The 21,571-nt window shown below is 39.4% G+C and overlaps 1 protein-coding gene across 4 annotated transcripts in view; it reads left to right on the top strand.

The window, feature by feature from the left end:
• Nucleotides 1-21,571, top strand: part of LOC126267060 (cadherin-23-like) — a 458,700-nt gene that overhangs the window by 426,328 nt on the left and 10,801 nt on the right. For all 4 annotated transcript variants that reach the window (XM_049971900.1, XM_049971901.1, XM_049971902.1 and 1 more), the window contains 3 exons: nucleotides 7,709-7,845; nucleotides 9,331-9,529; nucleotides 20,684-20,876. In XM_049971900.1, coding sequence (XP_049827857.1) covers nucleotides 7,709-7,845; nucleotides 9,331-9,529; nucleotides 20,684-20,876 — 529 coding nt within the window. The remainder of the gene's footprint in view (nucleotides 1-7,708; nucleotides 7,846-9,330; nucleotides 9,530-20,683; nucleotides 20,877-21,571) is intronic.

Genomic DNA, 21,571 nt, shown 5'->3' with positions numbered 1-21,571 from the left:
AAAGGAGAAAATATAAAAATGCAGTAAATGAAGCAGGCAAAAAGGAATACAAACGTCTCAAAAATGAGATCGACAGGAAGTGCAAAATGGCTAAACAGGGATGGCTAGAGGACAAATGTAAGGATGTAGAAGCTTATCTCACTAGGGGTAAGATAGATACTGCCTACAGGAAAATTAAAGAGACCTTTGGAGAGAAGAGAACCACGTGTATGAATATCAAGAGCTCAGATGGCAGCCCAGTTCTAAGCAAAGAAGGGAAGGCAGAAAGGTGGAAGGAGTATATAGAAGGTTTATACAAGGGTGATGTACTTGAGGACAATATTATGGAAATGGAAGAGGATGTAGATGAAGACGAAATGGGAGATACGATACTGCGTGAAGAGTTTGACAGAGCACTGAAAGACCTGAGTCGAAACAAGGCCCCCGGAGTAGACAACATTCCATTAGAACTACTGACGGCCTTGGGACAACCAGTCCTGACAAAACTCTACCAGCTGGTGAGCAAGATGTATGAGACAGGCGAAATACCCTCAGACTTCAAGAAGAATATAATAATTCCAATCCCAAAGAAAGCAGGTGCTGACAGATGTGAAAATTACCGAACTATCAGTTTAATAAGCCACGGCTGCAAAATACTAACGCGAATTCTTTACAGACGAATGGAAAAACTGGTAGATGCAGACCTTGGGGAGGATCAGTTTGGATTCCGTCGAAATGTTGGAACACGTGAGGCAATACTGACCTTACGACTTATCTTAGAAGAAAGATTAAGAAAAGGCAAACCTACGTTTCTAGCATTTGTAGACTTAGAGAAAGCTTTTGACAATGTTGACTGGAATACACTCTTTCAAATTCTAAAGGTGGCAGGGGTAAAATACAGGGAGCGAAAGGCTATTTATAATTTGTACAGAAACCAGATGGCAGTCATAAGAGTCGAGGGGCATGAAAGGGAAGTAGTGGTTGGGAAAGGAGTGAGACAGGGTTGTAGCCTCTCCCCGATGTTATTCAATCTGTATATTGAGCAAGCAGTAAAGGAAACAAAAGAAAAATTTGGAGTAGGTATTAAAATTCATGGAGACGAAGTAAAAACATTGAGGTTCGCCGATGACATTGTAATTCTGTCAGAGACAGCAAAGGACTTGGAAGAGCAGTTGAACGGAATGGACAGTGTCTTGAAAGGAGGATATAAGATGAACATTAACCAAAGCAAAACGAGGATAATGGAATGTAGTCAAATTAAATCGGGTGATGCTGAGGGAATTAGATTAGGAAATGAGACACTTAAAGTAGTAAAGGAGTTTTGCTATTTAGGAAGTAAAATAACTGATGATGGTCGAAGTAGAGAGGATATAAAATGTAGACTGGCAATGGCAAGGAAAGCGTTTCTGAAGAAGATGAATTTCTTAACATCGAGTATAGATTTAAGTGTCAGGAAGTCGTTTCTGAAAGTATTTGTTTGGAGTGTAGCCATGTATGGAAGTGAAACATGGACGATAACTAGTTCGGACAAGAAGAGAATAGAAGCTTTCGAAATGTGGTGCTACAGAAGAATACTGAAGATAAGGTGGATAGATCACGTAACTAATGAGGAGGTATTGAATAGGATTGGGAGAAGAGAAGTTTGTGGCACAACTTGACTAGAAGAAGGGATCGGTTGGTAGGACATGTTCTGAGGCATCAAGGGATCACAAATTTAGCATTGGAGGGCAGCGTGGAGGGTAAAAATCGTAGAGGGAGACCGAGAGATGAGTACACTAAGCAGATTCAGAAGGATGTAGGTTGCAGTAGGTACTGGGAGACGAAGCAGCTTGCACAGGATAGAGTAGCATGGAGAACTGCATCAAACCAGTCTCAGGACTGAAGACAACAACAACAACATGAGGGCATGTAGACAGTTGTTTTTCTGTTGCTCTATTTGGAAATGTAACAGAAAGAAAATTACTAGTAGTGGTACAGTATACCCTCAGACACGCACGATGTGGTGTCTTGCAGAGCATGTGTGTGGATGTAGACGGAGATAATGGAAAAAAGAGCAGTAGAAGAAAATTTAGTGAAAGCCATGGAAGTCTCTACATTTTAATTAGTGTCTATGCATCACACACCAATCAGCTACAGATGAGTGGTTGCCTGCAGTCATTTTCAAATCATGTAGAAATATTTCAGAATTGTTGTTCCATAGATATAATACAGATATTGTTCCTTCATGCATTTTCACAGAAAGGAAACAATTGATTAAAACCTTAATTTTTCTAATGTTAACACCTTATACTTCCACAAATAATAATATATTACATTGTTTCTGAAAATGGTAGAACAAATAACAAACACACAGGCTTATGGTCAACCCATTAAAAACTAGTAGTTCAAACAACTCATACATCCACATCACATATATTTATCAATGCTGCATGTAATGGTGTTGCCAAACACTGGAGATTCAAACAACAACAGAGATAAAATTAACCTATTCAATTGAGATTCAAAATTTCATGCTAATCAAGAAGTAAATCTTAAGGAGAGCTAATGTCAGAAGTACACCAGTGACACCTAAGACGGGAAAAGGTATACGTACAGCTGTGAAGGTACTACTAGCTCCAGAGAGCAAGTAATATTGAGACCACCACTCTTCAGATTGAATAAAAGACATAGTGTCCTTGCATTCCACCCTTGCTCAACCTGCGAATAATGATTACATTCTGAATGTGAGCTCTGTGCTGCAAAATGATGGAAAATACAAACATTTACTGGAGTCTAATTTTTGTTTGAAGTGCTGCTATTGATTGTAGAGTCAAATTATTGTCAAAGTATTGTAACAAACAAGTGTATTGTTGTTTTTGCTGCTGCTGCCTCCTTCATGCTGAAGACTGGTGCTAGTCTGTCCTGTGCAAGCCTCTTCATCCCTGTATAATTACCTCAACCTAAATCCATATTAATAAAATAGAAAGAAACTTCCACATGGGAAAAATATATTAAAAACAAAGATTCCAAGACTTACCAAGCGGGAAAGCGCCGGTAGACAGGCACAATGAAATAACACACAAAATTTCTAGCTTTCGCAACCAACGGTTGCTTCTTCAGGTAAGAGGGAAGGAGAGGGAAAGACGAAAGAATGTGGGTTTTAAGGGAGAGGGTAAGGAGTCATTCCAATCCCGGGACCGGAAAGACTTACCGTAGGGGGAAAAAAGGACAGGTATACACTTGCACACACACACACATATCCATCCACACATACACAGACACAAGCAGACATTTCAAATGTCATTTCTGTGTTACTGGTACACTATGTATGATTTCACAGTACTTCTGTTATTGACTGCTGTTCAATACCAACATATTTTTATGACTTACACAAAATTCCCACTATTGTTTGGTCTGATTACAAGTATTAGGCTATCAGACAAGTAACCCATTCATTCATCGTTATATTCCATAGACCTGATCATGGAGGAGAACACTGAGGGACAGTCTGGAGCCCATACAGCCACTGTTAAAAGCTGTACACTGTATACACAATAAACTATACTGCACTACTATGTACTAATTAACTTATTTAAAGTTAAATTTATGTAATACAATTAGCAGGAAATCCATTGCTTTGTCTCATATTCCTAGTGGTGGCTTAATGTGTACATGACCATATTGATAGTTTCTAAAGAATAAGAGATATTTGCACAGAGTAAGCATAAAGACCTGTTTACAGTCAACATTTCTACTTGTCAGGCAACCAGTACAAGTCTTCATCATGCAGAAATTGTGTGTAATGTGGAAGCCAGTGGTGGATTTTAAGGGTTAGTGATAATTAAAGCAAATTTCTGTTGGAGCTTCACTTTGGTAAGACATAACATCAGAACTAGCATTCCCTGAAGCATTCCAAAAGAGAATCATATTAATGCTAAAGTAAAAAACTCCTTTTATATTCTTGATAAATTGCTTAGAACTGAACTTTGCAGATTAAATTAATACTTTTGAATGAATGCTGGGAGTATCTCCTACTATTAAATGTTAGTGTTTTCAGAAACTATAAATGAAAAATTTTGAAGACAGAAACAGATTATTTTCAGTGCTTCCAAAATAGGATATCAAGTGGCCCTAGAAAATGTTTTGCTACTGTTAAAGTTGGAGACATCAGGGCACCTTGCTTATAATAATGTTACACCTTCACATCAAGAACAGTTCCAGTCTATCTCAGTAAATAATTTTCATGTCCCATAAGTACAGATAAGACAAAGAACTATGTATGCTCCACAGGTAGTTTAAAGAAAGAAATCATGCTGCTAAATACATATTGGAAGTAAATTGTAAATGTAAATTCCATCCACAGGCTATGGCAGGCCCATCAGTACCGACCTCTGCCAGTGGCATCATTGGCTGTGGTGTGGAGTGCCATGGAGTCACTATAACCACTCTCATAGCTGTTTTCAGTTTTTGTGATCTGGAACTACTACTTCTCAATCAAGTAGTTCCTTAACAGACCTCGAGAGGCACCCCATTCCAGTCCTCCCAACAAGGAAAAATTGCTGGCAGTACCAGGAATTGAATCCAGATTCTCTGCATGGCAGATAGCCATGCTGACCACCCAGCAAATTACATTCTGGTACTACAACAAGAGAACTGCCAGTTCCACACTCAGGACAGCATAATAATTAATGAACAATGATGGGGAGTGATTATGATACATGACTCCTCAATCTTCACCTACAATGCAAAGGGTTTAGTTGGAGCAGATATACAGATGAACCTAAAATAACAACTAATTTGGTTCTTTAAATGTTTTCCTTCTGTTAGTGAATGGACATTGCTTCTTGCCATACAAATGTCTTCAATAAATTATAACAGTTGTACACAAAATCAAACAGACCACCTCAACAGCCTAATGATTAGTACTGCTGACTTTGGTGTGGAAGATCCAGGTTCAATTCCCAGTATCTCCTACTGGTATCCAGAACAGGTTCTACTCAGCATTTTGAGGTCAAAAGAAGAGTTGCTAAAATGCAGAAGCCACAGCATGATTCATCTGCTGGCAGTAACAGGTGGGGGAACTGGTGACATGCTGGTCACATGTTCCACAATTGTAGCTGGTCACATGTTCTACAATTGTAGATTGCTCCACACACTGCCTTGTAAGCAGCAGGTAGCCAGATGGAACAGGCCTAAGGCCTAGTCCCTGAGTGGTGTTTACATTTCTACAAAATTAATGATCCCTGAGTGGTTTTTACGTTTATACAAAATTAATGATTCTGAGGTCACAGGGATAAGAATTTTTGAAGAAAAACTGTACATGTCCCGAACAAGCATGCTATTGATGTTATGTGGACAACAGGGATATTCTGTCATGTAAGATAGATCTTTGATACTGTGAACATTCATAGCAAGGCCATGTTTGAAGCTACTCAAAAATACACAAACAAATCTAAAGAACACAATGGGTGAAAGTTTCTGAAAGTTTATTAAACCATTTTTTCACCAGAAGCAGCATGAGACACAATTGAAAAGTGCTAAATTTAATAACTGAATAACATTGCACAAACAACTTTCTCAGAACTTAAGAGCCATTACAGCTGCAACTGCAGGCCATGAAATGTAAACACACTGCTAATATTTGGAAGAACAATTGAAATCTACTAAATTTAATGTTTGAATACAGCACACAAACAACTTTGTTAGTTCTCTGCTTCAGAACCACCACAGCTGCAACTGCACGCCGCGAAATCAAAATAACTGATTAACACTGCAAGATCAGAGGTTAACATAAGTGTGAGATAATCCATTGCAGGTGTGAAATACTGGTACGTTAATAACTGCTGTAACAACAATAATGAATGCAAGTATTCAAACATGCATGCACTGTGTTATACAGGTGCTGGATGTAAGTTGGTGGGATGGAGTTCCATTCCTGTTACACCTGGTCACTCAATACAGGGGTGGTTAATGCTGGTTGCAGATGATTCTGGAGTTGTTGTCTGATGATGTCCCATATGTGCTCAGCTGAAAGATCTGGTGTTCAAACAGGCTATGGCAGAATATCGACACTCTGTAGAGCATGTTGGGAAACAACCCCTGAAATGCTGTTCACAAATGGGAGCACAACGGGTTGAACCACCATGTTGACATACAAATTTGCTGTCAGGGTGCATGAGATAATCACAAGAGTGTTCCTGCTGTCATAAGAAATCACATTCCAGACTAACGCTAAGTGTAGGTCCCGTGTGCCTAAAATGCATACAGGTTGGTTGCAGGCCCTCAACTGGCCTCCTCCTATCCAACACGCGGCCATCACTGGCACTGAGGCAGAACCAACTTTCATCAGAAAACACAAAAGACCTCCACCATGTCCTCCAATGACCTCTCTCTCTCGACACCTCTGAAGTCGCAAATGCCGGTGCTTTGGGGTCAGTGGAATGCACACTACATGGCATCTGACTCAGAGGTATCCTTGAAGTAAGTGATTTGTAACAGTGCATTGTGGCACTGTGGAGCAAACTGTTGATGAAATTGCTGCTGCATTTGTGCCAGAGACACTCTGAACACAGTCACCTTCCCTCTTGGTAGTGCCACATGGCATCCAGAGCCTAGTCTTCTTGTGACCATACATTCCAGCGACCAGCTCTGCCAGCAGTCACATAAGTCCTGGTAAGGCTTCCTGCAATATAACAGAAGGAAGATCCACCTTCATAGCCCTATTACATGATCTCGTTCAAACTCAGTGGTGTGTTGATAAAGGCGTCTTTGTCAGCTTAAAGGCATTCTTGACTAATCCTTAACTCACCAAATCCCATCTCAAAGGTAACTAACGTAATGACCGTTACATCGTGAAGTTTTTCTTCCTAGATGACAAACTGTTACTCTTATGCAACTGGTGCAAAATTTGAAGAAAAATCATCTTTCAGATGTAGAAACATGTCTACCAACTTACGTGTATGTCACACAACTCCTCCTTGCTGTTGCAATTTTTTTCCCATCAGTGCACAAGTCAGAGAGTGTGAGTTGTAAATGTAATGGTAGATGCCCAAGTGCAGATATATAATACATTTAGAGTAAATATATAACATCAAAGCTACCTATAATATAGACAGAAGGATGCTAAATTGTTTCTAATGATTATGATAAAGAAGGAGCATGAAGAAATCTCTGTATATGTAACCGGGAATAAGTTGTGCATGATACAAATTCTATTTAACTTATATCGGAAAAAGTAAGAGAGAGAAAACCGTTACACAAAATTTTAGAGCATGTATGATACTTTTTTATGAATGTTTATTACCACAAGGAATACATAAAGTTCATTAAAATGGAAGGATAAAATGTAAAAATATCCACACACTAAAGACTATAACATTACAACCACCAAACTATGCAAACAACTGTAAAATGTATGGCGAGAAGATGCTTCCCATTGCCCACATATTGGAGTTTCTTCGTGTTTTATTCATGAATGGAGTGGAGATTGTTAAAATAAGTTTGTGTGTGCAGGAATTCTCATAATTTTGTCTTCACCTTGGACCATGGTACATTCTTAGATTCCTCACTCAGTACTTTGTAAACAAACGTCTGAAAAATAAGTTCAACATTTAATCTTTGAAATTATGTTAACAATTTTTGATAAAAAATTATGAACACCTTACAGTAGCAAATGAAAACAAATAAACTGAGCCTGTATTTTATTTAAATGTATAAGTTTACAGGTACAGATTTTTATCTTACTTTCCAGGTGCTGGTGAATGATACAGATGGACTTCTAGATACAGCAAAAGTTTTCATTTATCTGTTACGTGAAGATCAAAGAGTGCGATTTGTTCTGCGTCAGCATCCATCTGAAGTACGAGAGAGAATAGAAATTTTCAGGGAGTAAGTATACAGAATTTTCCCTTACCAGCTTTAATCTTGCTATTTTTATTATTGATATAATAACAAGATTAAGGTTGCACATTTAAAAAATTATGATTTAATACTGTAAAATTTTAAGTTGGTGATCTTGTAAATATACTTGTATAATACGCACAACAAATTTTATTTCTTCTCTAGATGTGTCTTATTCTACATTGAAGCACCAAAAAAACTGGCAGAGACATGCGTATTTAAATACAGAGATATGCAAACAGGCAGAATACAGCGCTGCAGTCGGCAACACCTATATAAGACAACAAGTGTCTAGCACAATTGTTAAATTGGTTAATGTTGCTAAAATGTCAGGTTGTCAAAATTTAAGTGAGTTTGAATGTGGTCTAAGTGAGTTTGAATGTGGTCTTATAGTTGGCACCCTAGCGATGGAACACAGTATCTCCAAGATAGCAATGAGTGATTTTCCCATATGACCATTTCACGAATGTACTGTGAATATTAGGAATATAGTAAAACATTATATCTTCAACATTGCTGCAGCCAAAAAAAATATCCTGCAAGAACGGGACCAAAGACAACTAAAGAGAATCGTTCAGTGTGACAGAAGTGCAACATATCTGCAAATTACTGCAGATTTCGATTCTGGGTCATCTACAAGTGTCAGTATGTGAACCATTCAAAGAAACATCATCGATATGGGATTTTGAAATCAAAGGCCCACTTGTGTACCCTTAATGACTGCTTGACACAAAGCTTTATGCCTCACCTGGACGCATCAACAGGGACATTGGCCTGTTGATGACTGAAAACATGTTGCCTGGTCAGTCGAGTCTCATTTCAAATTATATCGAGTGAATGGAAATGTACAGGTATGGAGACAACCTCATGAATCCATGGACCCTGCATGTCAGCAGGGGACTGTTGAAGCTGGTGGTGGCTCTGTAATGGTGTGGAGTATGTGCAGTTGGAGTGATATGGGATCGCTGATACGTCTAGATACAACTGACATGTATGAAAGCATCGTGTCTGATTACTTGCATCCATTCATGTCCATTGTGCATTCTGACAGACTTTGGCAATTCCAGCAGGACAATGCAACACCACACAGTATTGCTACAGAGCGGCCCAGGAACACTGAGTTTAAATACTTCCTCTGGCCACCAGACTCACCAGACATGAACATTATTGAGTATATCTGGATGCCTTGCAATGTGCTGTTAAGAAGAGATCGCCAACTGCGCATACTCTTACGGATTTATGGACAGCCCTGCAGGATTCATGGTGTCAATTGCCTCCAGCACTGATTCAGACATTAGTTAAGTCCATGCCATGTTGTGTTGCAGCACTTCTGCATCCTCGCGGGGGTTCTGCACAATATTTGACAGGTGTACCAGTTTCTTTGGCTCTTCATTGTAGTACATATATGAAAAATTATCACTAATGACTACATTTTATAATGATGGGATTATCTGAAACTTTAAAAATGTACAGGGTTCTAGGAAACGTCACTGGTGCCATTGTCAATATTGATGAATACAAAATACATGAAAATCATGATGGTTCTGTTGACAAAACAAAGACGGACTTATATTTGCATTTGGTAAATAAGAGAGACAATTCTATCATGGAAGTTAATGATGTCCTTCGGCTCGTGGATCAAAATATCGAGAACTTGGATGGACTTTTCAAGGTAATTGCTACACTATTCTAAATTCTTTCAAGGAATCCATGTAATTCATTTCACCGTTCTGTTCTGCGTGAATGAACAGGTACAGGTCCAAAGAGGGTCATGAGCTCACAAGGAAAAACTGTTTTAGTAAGGATGTGTGTGTGTTAGTTGGGGGGGGGGCAAATTTGTTCCATATTTTTAGAGGTAATAGTATGGACCAAAACAAGGAAAAAATTCCCAGTAAACATGGGTTCTAAAACGTATCCGTTAAGAGAACTTGCTAATCTTCACTACTGTGAAAGACTTATCATCTACTGCAAGATATTTGCTGCTACGAACAACATACAGAGTGCAGTAAACAAATGAGGACACATTATTCTGTTACTTTGAAACAGCTGAGCTTCTGATGTACCAAAATGCATTCAATATGTTCTGAACACAAACAGTGTGCTATGCTACAGACTACCATGTTACCACAACCCTTACTTTGCATCCACATTCATTGGTTTCACCAGTTCACAATAACAGAGGAATGTGTCCTCATTTGTTTACTTCATTCTGTAGGTCATTTGTAATAGCCATAATCTGTGTTCATAATAATACTACTTTGTAAAATACTGATAATGGTGAGTGTACACTTTGAATTAATATTGTGTAAATTATGAAATCATCAAAGTTGAGAGGCTTTGTTGCTGTTATAGTTCTTAATATAATTTCAAAAGACAAGTACTTCTCACATTTTGAGATGTATGCTTTTTGTATAACATACAAGGTGTTCATTTTAACTGACAACATTCAAATATCTCAAAAACTACACATCAGATCAAAAAAAGTTATAATTCCAGTTTGTTTGTCTCAGAGTTGGACATCCAGAGGTATCGCACTTGACTCCTGATCCCACCCCATGTGTGGGAAGTGGGAGGGGAGGGGGGGGATTTTAAAATCTTCAGTGGGAACACCTGTTTTTTATTGCAGATCATGATTCTATGGTAAAATCTGCATACATTTTGTCTGAAGCATTATCTTCATTTTGCCACAGATGGTACTGTAATCAAAGGAATAGAATGGGTTCACATTCATAGTTTGACATACTACTCAATGGCCCTTGAATATACTGTGGCATATGGATCCTCCATCTCCATCATGAAAGGGTAGGACCGGCCTTTATTTCATAACTTCTAATTGAAAGCCGCATTCACAATGTTGTATTCCTCCAACATATTGAACAGGGGACTACTCAGTGCACCACTGTAGCTGTGACTCAAGGCAAACACTACTCTACTTTTCTAATTAGAGTTAAGTGCTCAAACATAATATCATCAACTTCAATACACTTTGTGATCTGCATTTCAAATGACCATACACAGGACAGAAGCATATCTGCGGGAGTGTCAGTACAGGCATTTCTGATGCAGTTGACCATATCTTCATGGCCTGTTGGCTCTTGATGGTAAACCTTATCTTTTAAATATCCCCACAGAAAGAAATCCAGCGACATCAAATCCAGTGACCTAGCAGGCCAATTAATAGGGCCATCTCTATTGACCAATGTAAACACAGTCTAATACCTTCTGTGCTTCAGTTGTGTAATGCACTGGGCAACTATCATGCCGAAACCACATACCTTGTTGAACATTCAGGGCACCATCCTGCAGTAGTACCGATAATTCGTGCTCTAAAAATATTTTTATATTTGCGTCCATTCGTGTGCCATTGACAAAATATTGACCAATTACTTTGTTCCATATAATGCCACATCATATGATAACCGACCAAAGACATTGATGGTCAACTTGTTGTGACTAGTGGGGATTGCCTACACTCTGGTAATGCATGTTATGCCAGCTAACACTGCCATGGTTTGTGAATGAAGACTCATCAGAAAATAGTACCTCAGCAAAGAACACGGGGGTTGTTTGCATTTGTTGACATGCCCATTCACAAAACACTAGCCAGTTATGGAAATGGGTGCCACGAAGTTCTTGATGCAATGACACATGGTATGGATGATAATTACGATGATGCAGTGTTGTGACAATACTATCTACAGACACACTGGAATCGTGGTGTAATTTTGGTGGGACTTATCCATGGGTTGTGGTACACCACTGCTAGCCTATTTCATTAGCTTCTCCTGTAACACGTTTGCTTCATTTCCTTTTGCCATTCTGTATGTCGCCATCAGATATAAAGGCATTCACAACCTTGTAAAAGAATGAATGAGAGTGAGCTGTCTCTGGGAAACATTCAGCATGTAAGGCAACTGCAGCCTCAACATTTCTCCTACATTCCCCAGAAATCAGGATCATTTCAAGTTTTTCATCTGTGATAGCAACATTCTTCATCCACTTGTACATCTGTTCTCCAAATGATAGGTAAGTGTGCAGGCAATAAAAACTACACAAATATTGTAATTTTTAGTGTCACTATCTGTTCTACGTCTGCATCGTATGTGAGCTCCGGTCACAGTGTACTGCCTTTCATGATACGTCGCTAGTTCGCTACATGGCTGCGATGATACATCAAGTAGTCCCCTGTTCAGTATGTTGGAGGAATTTGGTGTTAATAATGGTGTTTCTAATTAGAAGTTATGAAATACTTGCCTGTCCTACCCTCGCAGCATGGAGATGGGATCCCACATGCCATACATGTTCAAGAAAATGATTCAGACAAAATGTGTTTAGATTTTGCAGTAGAATCGTCATCTGCAATAAAAAACAGGAGTTATCACTGAAGATTTCAAAGTAGTCCCCACCACCCACACATGGGGCAGGGTGGGGACTTAAATGTGGTACCATTGTCTGTTCCCCTCTGAGACAGACAAATTGGAATTAGTTTTTGAGATATTTCAATGTTTTCAGTTAAAACAAACAGCCTGTATATCTTTGGATTCCCATTTGTTGGACATCATACTATTCAATGTAGTAAGCACTGATATAACATATTATTATTATTGTTGTTGTTATGGTTATTGTAAAACATTATATTGTTATTATACAATTATTATTATTATTATATTTAAATATTAGTATACTGGGCGGTTATAAACGAACTCATGATGTTCCAAGTGCTGTGGTAGTATACTGGGTGGTTATAAATGAACTCATGATGTTCCAAGTGCTGTGGTGCGTGCTGTATACATTACAGCATGCTGAAACATTCTAGGTATTTTCATTAATTGATACACTGATAAAATAATAGGTGAAAATATGGCTTTGTAAACAGTCTAAATGGTTGACAAATGCTTGCAGGGTATCCATTGTAAACAGAGTGATATGTCATCATATGCTATCCTTTCTGATCAGGAAGAGTCCAGATAACTAGCTGACAGACACAATCTTTCAGATATCCTCACAACCAAAAGTCTCATAGATTTAGGTGAGGGGATCTGGAAGGCCACAAATCTTGAAATTGCCTAGAGGTGATGCTGTTGTTATTATAGGTTTCTCAAAGCAAATTTTTCACCTGGTAAGCAGCATGTGGTGTCACCCCATTTTGCATGAAAATAGTGATGTAGTCACGTTGCATTTTTGCAAAACTGGACTTACATCTTGCACAAGGATGTCCTTATAATTCTGTGCATTCACGGCACTGTGCAGAGTAAAATGTACCTCATACACACAAAGAATATTCCCAGCCACATGTTACACATTTCCATGCATGCCAAAGAGTGAAGGGATTGCAGCCTATCTTGGGGCTTCTTTGTGAATCTTGTAGTTATGATACCAGTTACCAATTCCTGTAACTCAGCTTGATGACTGGCTGTAGAATTTGAGGCATGTGCTGCACAGTCAGTTATAGTTACAGTAACTTCATAAACAGCTGCCATGGGAATGGGCTGCTCCCTCTCCCTGCTGCACCTATTTCTTCAAAGTATTTGACATTCCTTGACCCATTTATTGACAATAGACCTCTTTGCAGATGTTTCTGTTGGCAGTATTTCTGTAGTGCAGCACTGCTCTTGCTACAATTTTGATAAAACCAAAAGTCTCATAGATTTAGGTCAGGGGATCTTGAAGGCCACAAATCTTGAAATTGCCTATAGGTGATGCGATTATTACCATAGGTATTACCAGAAATGTACAGTCCTTCTCCTCAATTGCTGCAACACACAATTACAAATGACAAACGGCATACTGGCATCAAAACAGGAAACATTTCACTTTCTGACTGCTTACATTGCCATATTTTCACCTGGTGGCAGGTGGCAGAAAATGGAACCTTTTTTTTCCAGCATACTCCATGAGTGCAACGATTAATAAACATACCTATGATGTTTGAGCATCCTGTGATGTGTGCAGCCCACAATGCAGCACTCAGTTTAATTATAACCACCCAGCACTTTATTGTTATTACTATTATTATTATTATTATTATTATTATTATTATTATTATTATTGCTATTACTATTATTAGTGTTATTGAAAAATGAACATTAGTAAAATGTTAAAAGTGAGGTGACAGCAAAATACAGGGTGATTATAATTAAAGTTAAACTTTCAAACCGATGCAGAATGACATCAAATTGCAACAGAATATTGTTGGATAAGGGAGAAAACATTTGGCAGAAGAAAAATAAATAGTTACAAAATGTAGCAATAGATGGCACTGTAAGCATCATAATTTAATAGTGGTCATAAACACTACTCAGTGTGCATGGGTGTGCAGGTGTGATACTGTTAGTTACGTAAGCTCATCCACCAGGGAAAGGTCATATCACATCAGATGGAAAAAATCAGTTTTTAATTATCCTTGAGGCCAAAAACTGCATAAAAATGATCACTCACATTGGTTTTTAATTGCCCTGAGGCCAAAAGTCACATAAAAAGCATTAATCACATCAGTTTTAATTGTCCTGAGGCCAAAAACTGCATAGAAAGCATCAATCACATCAGTTTTTAATTGTCCTGAGGCCAAAAACTGCATAAAAAGCACTAGTCAAAATCAGATCAGATTATTATTTTCCGTGTGACTTGCTCAAAAATTGTTCCATATGTTGTCCACTGTCTTTTGCAACAAATTGAAATTGAGAAACAGTATGTTTCACAACTGGTCAAAGTGCTTCCAGGGTCACGTTCAGAATGTTTTGCACAATGCATGACTTCAGTGCAGCTAAGTTTGCAATCAAAACACTGAACACATCTTTCAGAAAGCCCCACAGCCAGAAGTCACACAGATTAAGATCAGGTGATCAGGACAGCCAGGCTGTAGGGAAATGGAAGCTGATAATTCTAGCATTTCTGAAATGGCGCTTCAGCAGCTGCTTAACTGGATTTGCAATGCGCAGAGGTCTGCCATTTTGCATAAAAATGATTCCATCTATACATCCACAAAAGACACTCATAGTGCTTACCAGTGATGGTACAGATAACAGGACCACAAGCACCCCTCTCTTTGAAAACAGTATGGCCTTATGGTAAATGATGCTGTAAACCCACACCACACATTGACCTTTTCACGATGAAGTGATACTGGTTGATTTGCTGTAGATTTTCCATTGCCCATATTCAACAGTTCTGTGTGTTGAGATATCCTGTCAAATGGAAGTGGGCTTCGTCTGTCCACAAAGTCTTCCACGGCCAATCATTGTCCACTTCCATGCAAGCAAGAAATTCTAAAGTAAAGGTCTCTCTTGCTGGCAGTTCAACAGGAAGCAACTCATGCACATGAGTAATTTTGAATGGATAGCAAAGAAGAATATTTCGTAGGATTTTATGTACCGTGTTCACGAGTATGTCCAATGTTCGGGCTATTCTCCATACACTACACATTTGCACACCACCACTCGTCTCCTCCTGCATTGCTGTGGTCACTGCTTCCACTGACATCAGATCAGTTCGTTTCCTCCCTCTACCAGGCTGCACACCAAAAGAACCTGTCTTTTCACATTTCCGAATCATTTTCTCCAGACGGACGGCAGTCATTGGACCAATGCCTTTTTTTTGAACCCTTCAGTGTCTGGAACTTCTGCAGAGCGACATGTGCTTAGTCATCATTCTTGTAATACAGCTTTACAAGCAGAGTGCGGCCCTTCATTGAGACAGTCACAGCAAATGTTGCAGGCATGAAAGGAGGAAAAGCCATTTATCCGGCGTGTTGATACCAACTTCAATGGGTCGTGTGCATGACAGGTGTTTTCATTTATGTAATCTAACACACATAGCGCCATCTATTGATCACTTTTCACACTGTTTTTTCTTTTTCTTCTGCCATGGCATGTAGGAGAGACTGTAACAAATTATGAACCCTGGATCCACAACTGGAAAGCAAAATAATTATTTCATAGATGAAAATGGTATATTATGAATCACTGATATAAGAAAAAATCTTTTGTGAATATCTCGAAAAAACACCATCAGCAATCAGTTGCCTGAGACTGCATTCGTGTGTGTGAGTTGCATTTACGTGTGTGTGTGTGTGTGTGTGTGTGTGTGTGTGTGTGTGTGTGTGTGTGTGTATGTGTGTGTGTGTGTGTGTGTTTTGTTGACAAAGGCCTTGATAGCTTTAAGTGTTAAAATCTTTTTGTTGTGCCTATCTGCGACTCAGAATCTCCGCTATAAGGTGAGTAGCAACTTTCCTTCTCATAATATTGTTACAATAAAAATCAGATTCTACAGGTAACTTAGTGCTTCCTCAATTAAGCTGAAAGCACTATGTGGCTAAATTACTTTAATTTTGTTATATGTTGATTTGTAATGACAAGTTTAAATTGAAATCATGTGTACTGAAAGTGGTAATCAGTTATGACTGAAATGGTTATTTTTGGTACAAATGGGCATTTGAATGAAAAATATATGCAAGTAAAACCCAGGTATAATGGAAATCATTTATTATTTATGTTACAGACAATGAAGTAAGGAAGTAACATAGATAAATTTCAAGTAAAAAGTTAAAATGTTAACTATAAATATCCCAATTGATGAATTGATATCTGGAGTGGGGTGGGGAAGAGGAAGGGATAGCATGGTATGGGTGGTGTGACAGAAGAGTGCTGTCTGGTGGGGCATACAGGAACTAGAGACAACCAGGTGCAGTATTTGGAGGTGGGGCATGGGGATGAAAAAAAAAAAAGAATGGGAAGTGGAAAAGGAAAGGAGCAGAAAAGGGTAGGAGGTGGGAAGGGGAAAGAACAGGCAGGTACACTACCAGAGGGCAGCATATAAAGAGGGTGAGGCATGTAAAAAGGAAGGATGTGATAGAGCAAGGGGGTGAAATCGCTTGGGTGATGGGTATGGTGACAGGTTGAGGCCTGGAAAATTCTGGGAGTGGAGAAAAACAAATTGTAGCCCAACTGTAAATTACTGGTTATGAACTGCAGACTGAAATTGAAGAAAATGCACAAAATTCTTCTGACAAAAATGTTGAAAGGAGAAGTTCAAAGATGGGAAAATGTGCTTCAATTCTTTATAGATTATGAAGAGGGAACATGCCACAAAGAGAAGGAAAGGGCTTTTATGCAAATGAACTGGCAGAAATGAAATCCAAATTTGGAGAGCTCTAGTTTATATGGGTGCTGTTTGAGTTAATTATTTTCTAAACTACTTAATGTTTCCTCTTTACACTTGTTGTGGCTGTCTCATGTAATTGTCTTCAATAAAAAGTTTGTGCGGATCATGAATTCAATATTCTACACCCATCCATGTCTAGATTCCCCCCATTGGTGACCCAAACGATTCCTGATGACCGTGTCTGAAGTAAAATTCATGACAATACAGTTATGACAATGCAACCCGCACATAACCACCAACCACAGAAATTTGCACACGATACCTATGGTTTCCATTCTGCACAGTGCAGTGCTTCTCAGCCATCTTTTCCGCCATCTTTAGAAACCAGTTGAGCAAGTGAAGTTCTTCAGTTCTGTGATTCAACTTACAACACTAGTCCTGAACAACTGACAGCAGCAAATGATCCAATTGGAACCTCTTCGTCCTACCCTACTTCCAGAATGCCATGCACCATTTGGACTGCAACATTCTGGTTGCATAGATTTGTGTTTGTTTTCCATGGACAACACATATTTTGCATCACGCACATATACGCATTGTACAGTGTATACCACTTCTGCTGCTAGGCAGTGACCTGCAACCCATCAAAACAAACAACTTAGCATGATGCGACCACACTCCATGCGCTGATCTGTACGCGAGCGCCTGTCACCAGCTTGTGACTACTCAGTAGTGCTCACAACACGTTTATGTATTAGAGAAGACCATCCTAGACACCTTAACATTCCAACAGCAGTGAATCTTCTCTCACTACACTCACAATGACTGCTAACAGATTTCACACCTCCGATTGCACACATGAATGTAATATTCTCACCGACTCAGATTCTGACAAGTTTTCTGTGAGATTTCCACCTTGATGGTTTGCTGACAGTGGATGAACCTACAAACCACACAAAGCTCCCAGCTCATTGATCACAATCATGGATCCATGACCCGCATTCTGCAAGTGTCGTCTCACCACTTCGCATGGACATTCTCTTGTAAGGACATCGTGAAACCAAATGTAGCAATGGACTTTTTACACCATTTCTACCTCTCTTTGCTTGCACCTCTCACTGATCTCCTCTGCTTCAATGTGGAATGCTGCACCCCAGAACCTTTCGCCCTGGCGACTCTGCCCCTACCAGGTACATTCACCATTGAATACAAACAGTGGGAAGACATCTGTACATCCATTGACACACTCAAGCAGTATGCCTCCTCACCTGACAAGTTCTTGCTGATGCCAACTGCCATGCATCATCAAATGCACTGTGTACAGGGATCGTGTTTGCGAGCAGCTCATGGTCTCAGCACACAGTCATCACGATGACAAGTGTGATGCGCATGCATGAACCCAGTCCCACCAAATGTTCACGCCTACCCAACATCTGACCATGCCCATTCCCCACTCCATCCAGCATCTGCATTGTCTCTGATCCCAGACATGCAGCGAAACACCCACGACAGACACTGTCTCTTCTTGCCACCTGGGCTCCTCTGGTGCTGGCATCTTCAGGAATGCCCCTTGAGCAAGACAGCACACTGTCACCAAGTCTCTTGTGCATGACTCACCAGAATGCAACTTGCTCACCATGAACTGCCTATCTTCACACAACATCACTAACTCTATTGATTATGTTCACCTTGTTGATTACTGCACACATACCACAGGGCAACAATGTTGCCACATTCAGGACTCATCAGAGGAATCAAACACAACATGATGCCGATGTGACCACTATCAGTTGCACTATTCCTTTCCAATTGTCACCAACAACTTCAGCACCTCCCAACAAGAGTTCAGCATCTCCCAACATGAGTTCAGCACAATAATGCCGGACTCTGTGATTGCATCTCTGCCTACACAGACTTCAACCACAATCCAAAATGTATTCGTACTCAATATTCCTGTCTCTTCTTGGTCTCCAGCTCATGATGGACAGTCACCGCACAGGCCGCGCCCATCTATGTTCACATGGCCTAATAAATTAGCAACTCACGTCAGTTGCATCATCCTATCAACATACATCATAACTGTGATTGGATCAGGGTCTCTTTTGTGTGTGTGGTCTCTACATGCCAACATCCTCACCACTGACACCCTGGCCTCCCTCCATCTCTCTCTCTCTCTCTCTCTCTCTCTCTCTCTCTCTCTTTTCAGTTGCACCACTGGTGTCCTGTGTGACACATTTGGACATTTTGCATATCAACTACAGATATACTACTTGTTCAGCAATCCTACAATGCCCATTATGACTAAGAAAAATGGCCCAGTCATGTCTCATGAAAGTGCCAGCCATGGCATGACTAGTCACATGGATCTTCGCCCCATCACCTACGAGAAACAGTCCAGCCATGCCTGGTTTCTATCCCAGCAATGACACGGTTGGTTATAAGACATTCAGACCTGTGAGAAATCGTCCAGCTGCAGCCCCCTTCTGAGCCAGCCACAATGCAGCTGGTCAGGCAAATGTGTCTCACACAACGCCTGATGTCAACCGGCCACCACATCATCTCATTGATGTCGGCACCACTCCTTCATTTCCTCCCCTGCACTCCACATTGCCAGAGCGGAGGGTGCTCTGTAGCAATTATCGATTGCAACAATGTCACTGACAAGGAAGGGCAACTTTGTGGACTCTTTCTGACTGTTTGGTAAGCACTGCGGACTGTTCATGTGCAAATGTCTCATGTAATCTTGTACAACAAAAACTGTGTTACTCGAGATACGGATCATGTATTCAGTATTCTACCTTGTCCATATCCCTATTTCCAACACATTTATCACTCATGTTTCTTCGAAACAGCTATTACTGAGCACAGTTTCTTTCCCATTTCTTGATGTGACTTGCAGTAAAGAGGTTGTCAGCTTCACATCACTACATAACCATCATTTTCTTTGAAAAGTTAACTGCAGTTATTCTGTTTATTGATTCATATGACCATTTGCAACCATTTTAAGTATGAATAAAGTTAAATTAATATCCTTCATTAATATCATCTTGTCATTTACAGTATTTAATCATCAGTGTATCATAAACAACTCTACAATAACTAACACATATTGGTTACTAATCCATTCCTTGACATAAGCAACGTCTTAATCATATTCTAGCTCACCTCATGATAGACTGAGGAAGTTTTGCTTGGATTGTAGCCAGGGAACAGGATGTTGGAATGGTAAAATCAATCACTCATTCACCCATGTTGGGCAGATCACAACTTCATGGTGCAAAACATAAAGGGTCAAATACTGCTAATTAATCTTTACCTATTACTACTGCAGTTTGAGTTACACAGTACTTCCCAGTCTTTCCATTCATACCTTACTGTATAATATAAACTAAACAAAATGTATATTAATAATTATAATAATAACAGTTTCTACTACATATTGTGTAAGCTGTGTCATCTAGCATAACATATTCATCACAGTTGAAGTGCAAAAAATAATTCTTCTTTTTTCAACTGGTTGACTGTGGCTCAAAGTCCAAAAATCTGTGCAGTTCACACAGTGCTGCTGTTTCATTATTTGGGTGCCTGCTTTTTGGAGGCAATGTTGTTCTCACTTTGCTCTTGTCATTAATAGATGTTGCCATTTAACTTTTGTTATTAAGATAATATTTAAATTTAATGCTTTAAATATTTCCACACAATTTACATGAAACGCATTAAATTACAGGATTTCAATGTGTTAGACACTCAACCAGCAGAGACACAGCTACTAAAAAGTGATTCAGAGGATCTCCTCTTGATGTGGCTAATGGTAACCACAATCTTCTTGGGAATTTTACTCATTTTGGTTATTTCTATATGTTTGTCACAAAGAGCACGCTACCAAAGACAAATAAAAGCTGCCACTGTATCAGCATTTGGTAAGTTAAAGAATTATCAGTTTTTTTAAGAATTATAATGTAAGGTTAATGTACAGAAATTTAGAAGGTAAAGATTAGCATCTGCTTAGCACCTGCATAAATTGGAACAAGAACAGTAGGTGTAATATCAACAATATAGGTAATGAATCTCAGTCTTTCAGAATTAGTAGTTGTTGCAGTAACACACACAATTGAGAATGTCAATAAAAATACAATAACTATGTATGCTTAATGCTGAAACCACAAATATGTTCACTACATTGTCCTTTTACAAAGGTGGGGCAGTACCTGTTTGACATACAATGATTAGCAAGCAGAGTGAACGTAACAAGAGAATATACCATTACAGAATGGGACAGAAGCCAGTAGAATGACATGTGATGTTTTTGCATAGTGGCCCTGGACAGCAGCTGCTTTTGTCAATCTTGATGCACAGCTATCAGTGCTGTATGAAAGTGCCACCTCCTGGCATCCGAGTTCAGTCACCATGCACCAGCATGGGCTTATTGAACAATACTTGATGGGCCAGCACCTCATGTGCAGCTGAACTTTGAAGGGCAGTGAGGTGCTGGTGTAATTGTGGTAACTGCAGATTACCATTTTTCCTCTCCTTTTGTTGGATCACCTGTTAAACTGGTGCCACTCCAATATACCTCTCCCACAGCATAGGACAGCAGTCAATGCTCAGAAAGATG

This window comes from Schistocerca gregaria, chromosome 4 (assembly GCF_023897955.1).
Source record: "Schistocerca gregaria isolate iqSchGreg1 chromosome 4, iqSchGreg1.2, whole genome shotgun sequence".
Classification (NCBI taxonomy): Eukaryota; Metazoa; Arthropoda; class Insecta; order Orthoptera; family Acrididae; genus Schistocerca; species Schistocerca gregaria.
The sequence above is the reverse complement of the archived record's forward strand: the minus strand, read 5'-3'. Positions and strand labels throughout refer to the sequence as shown.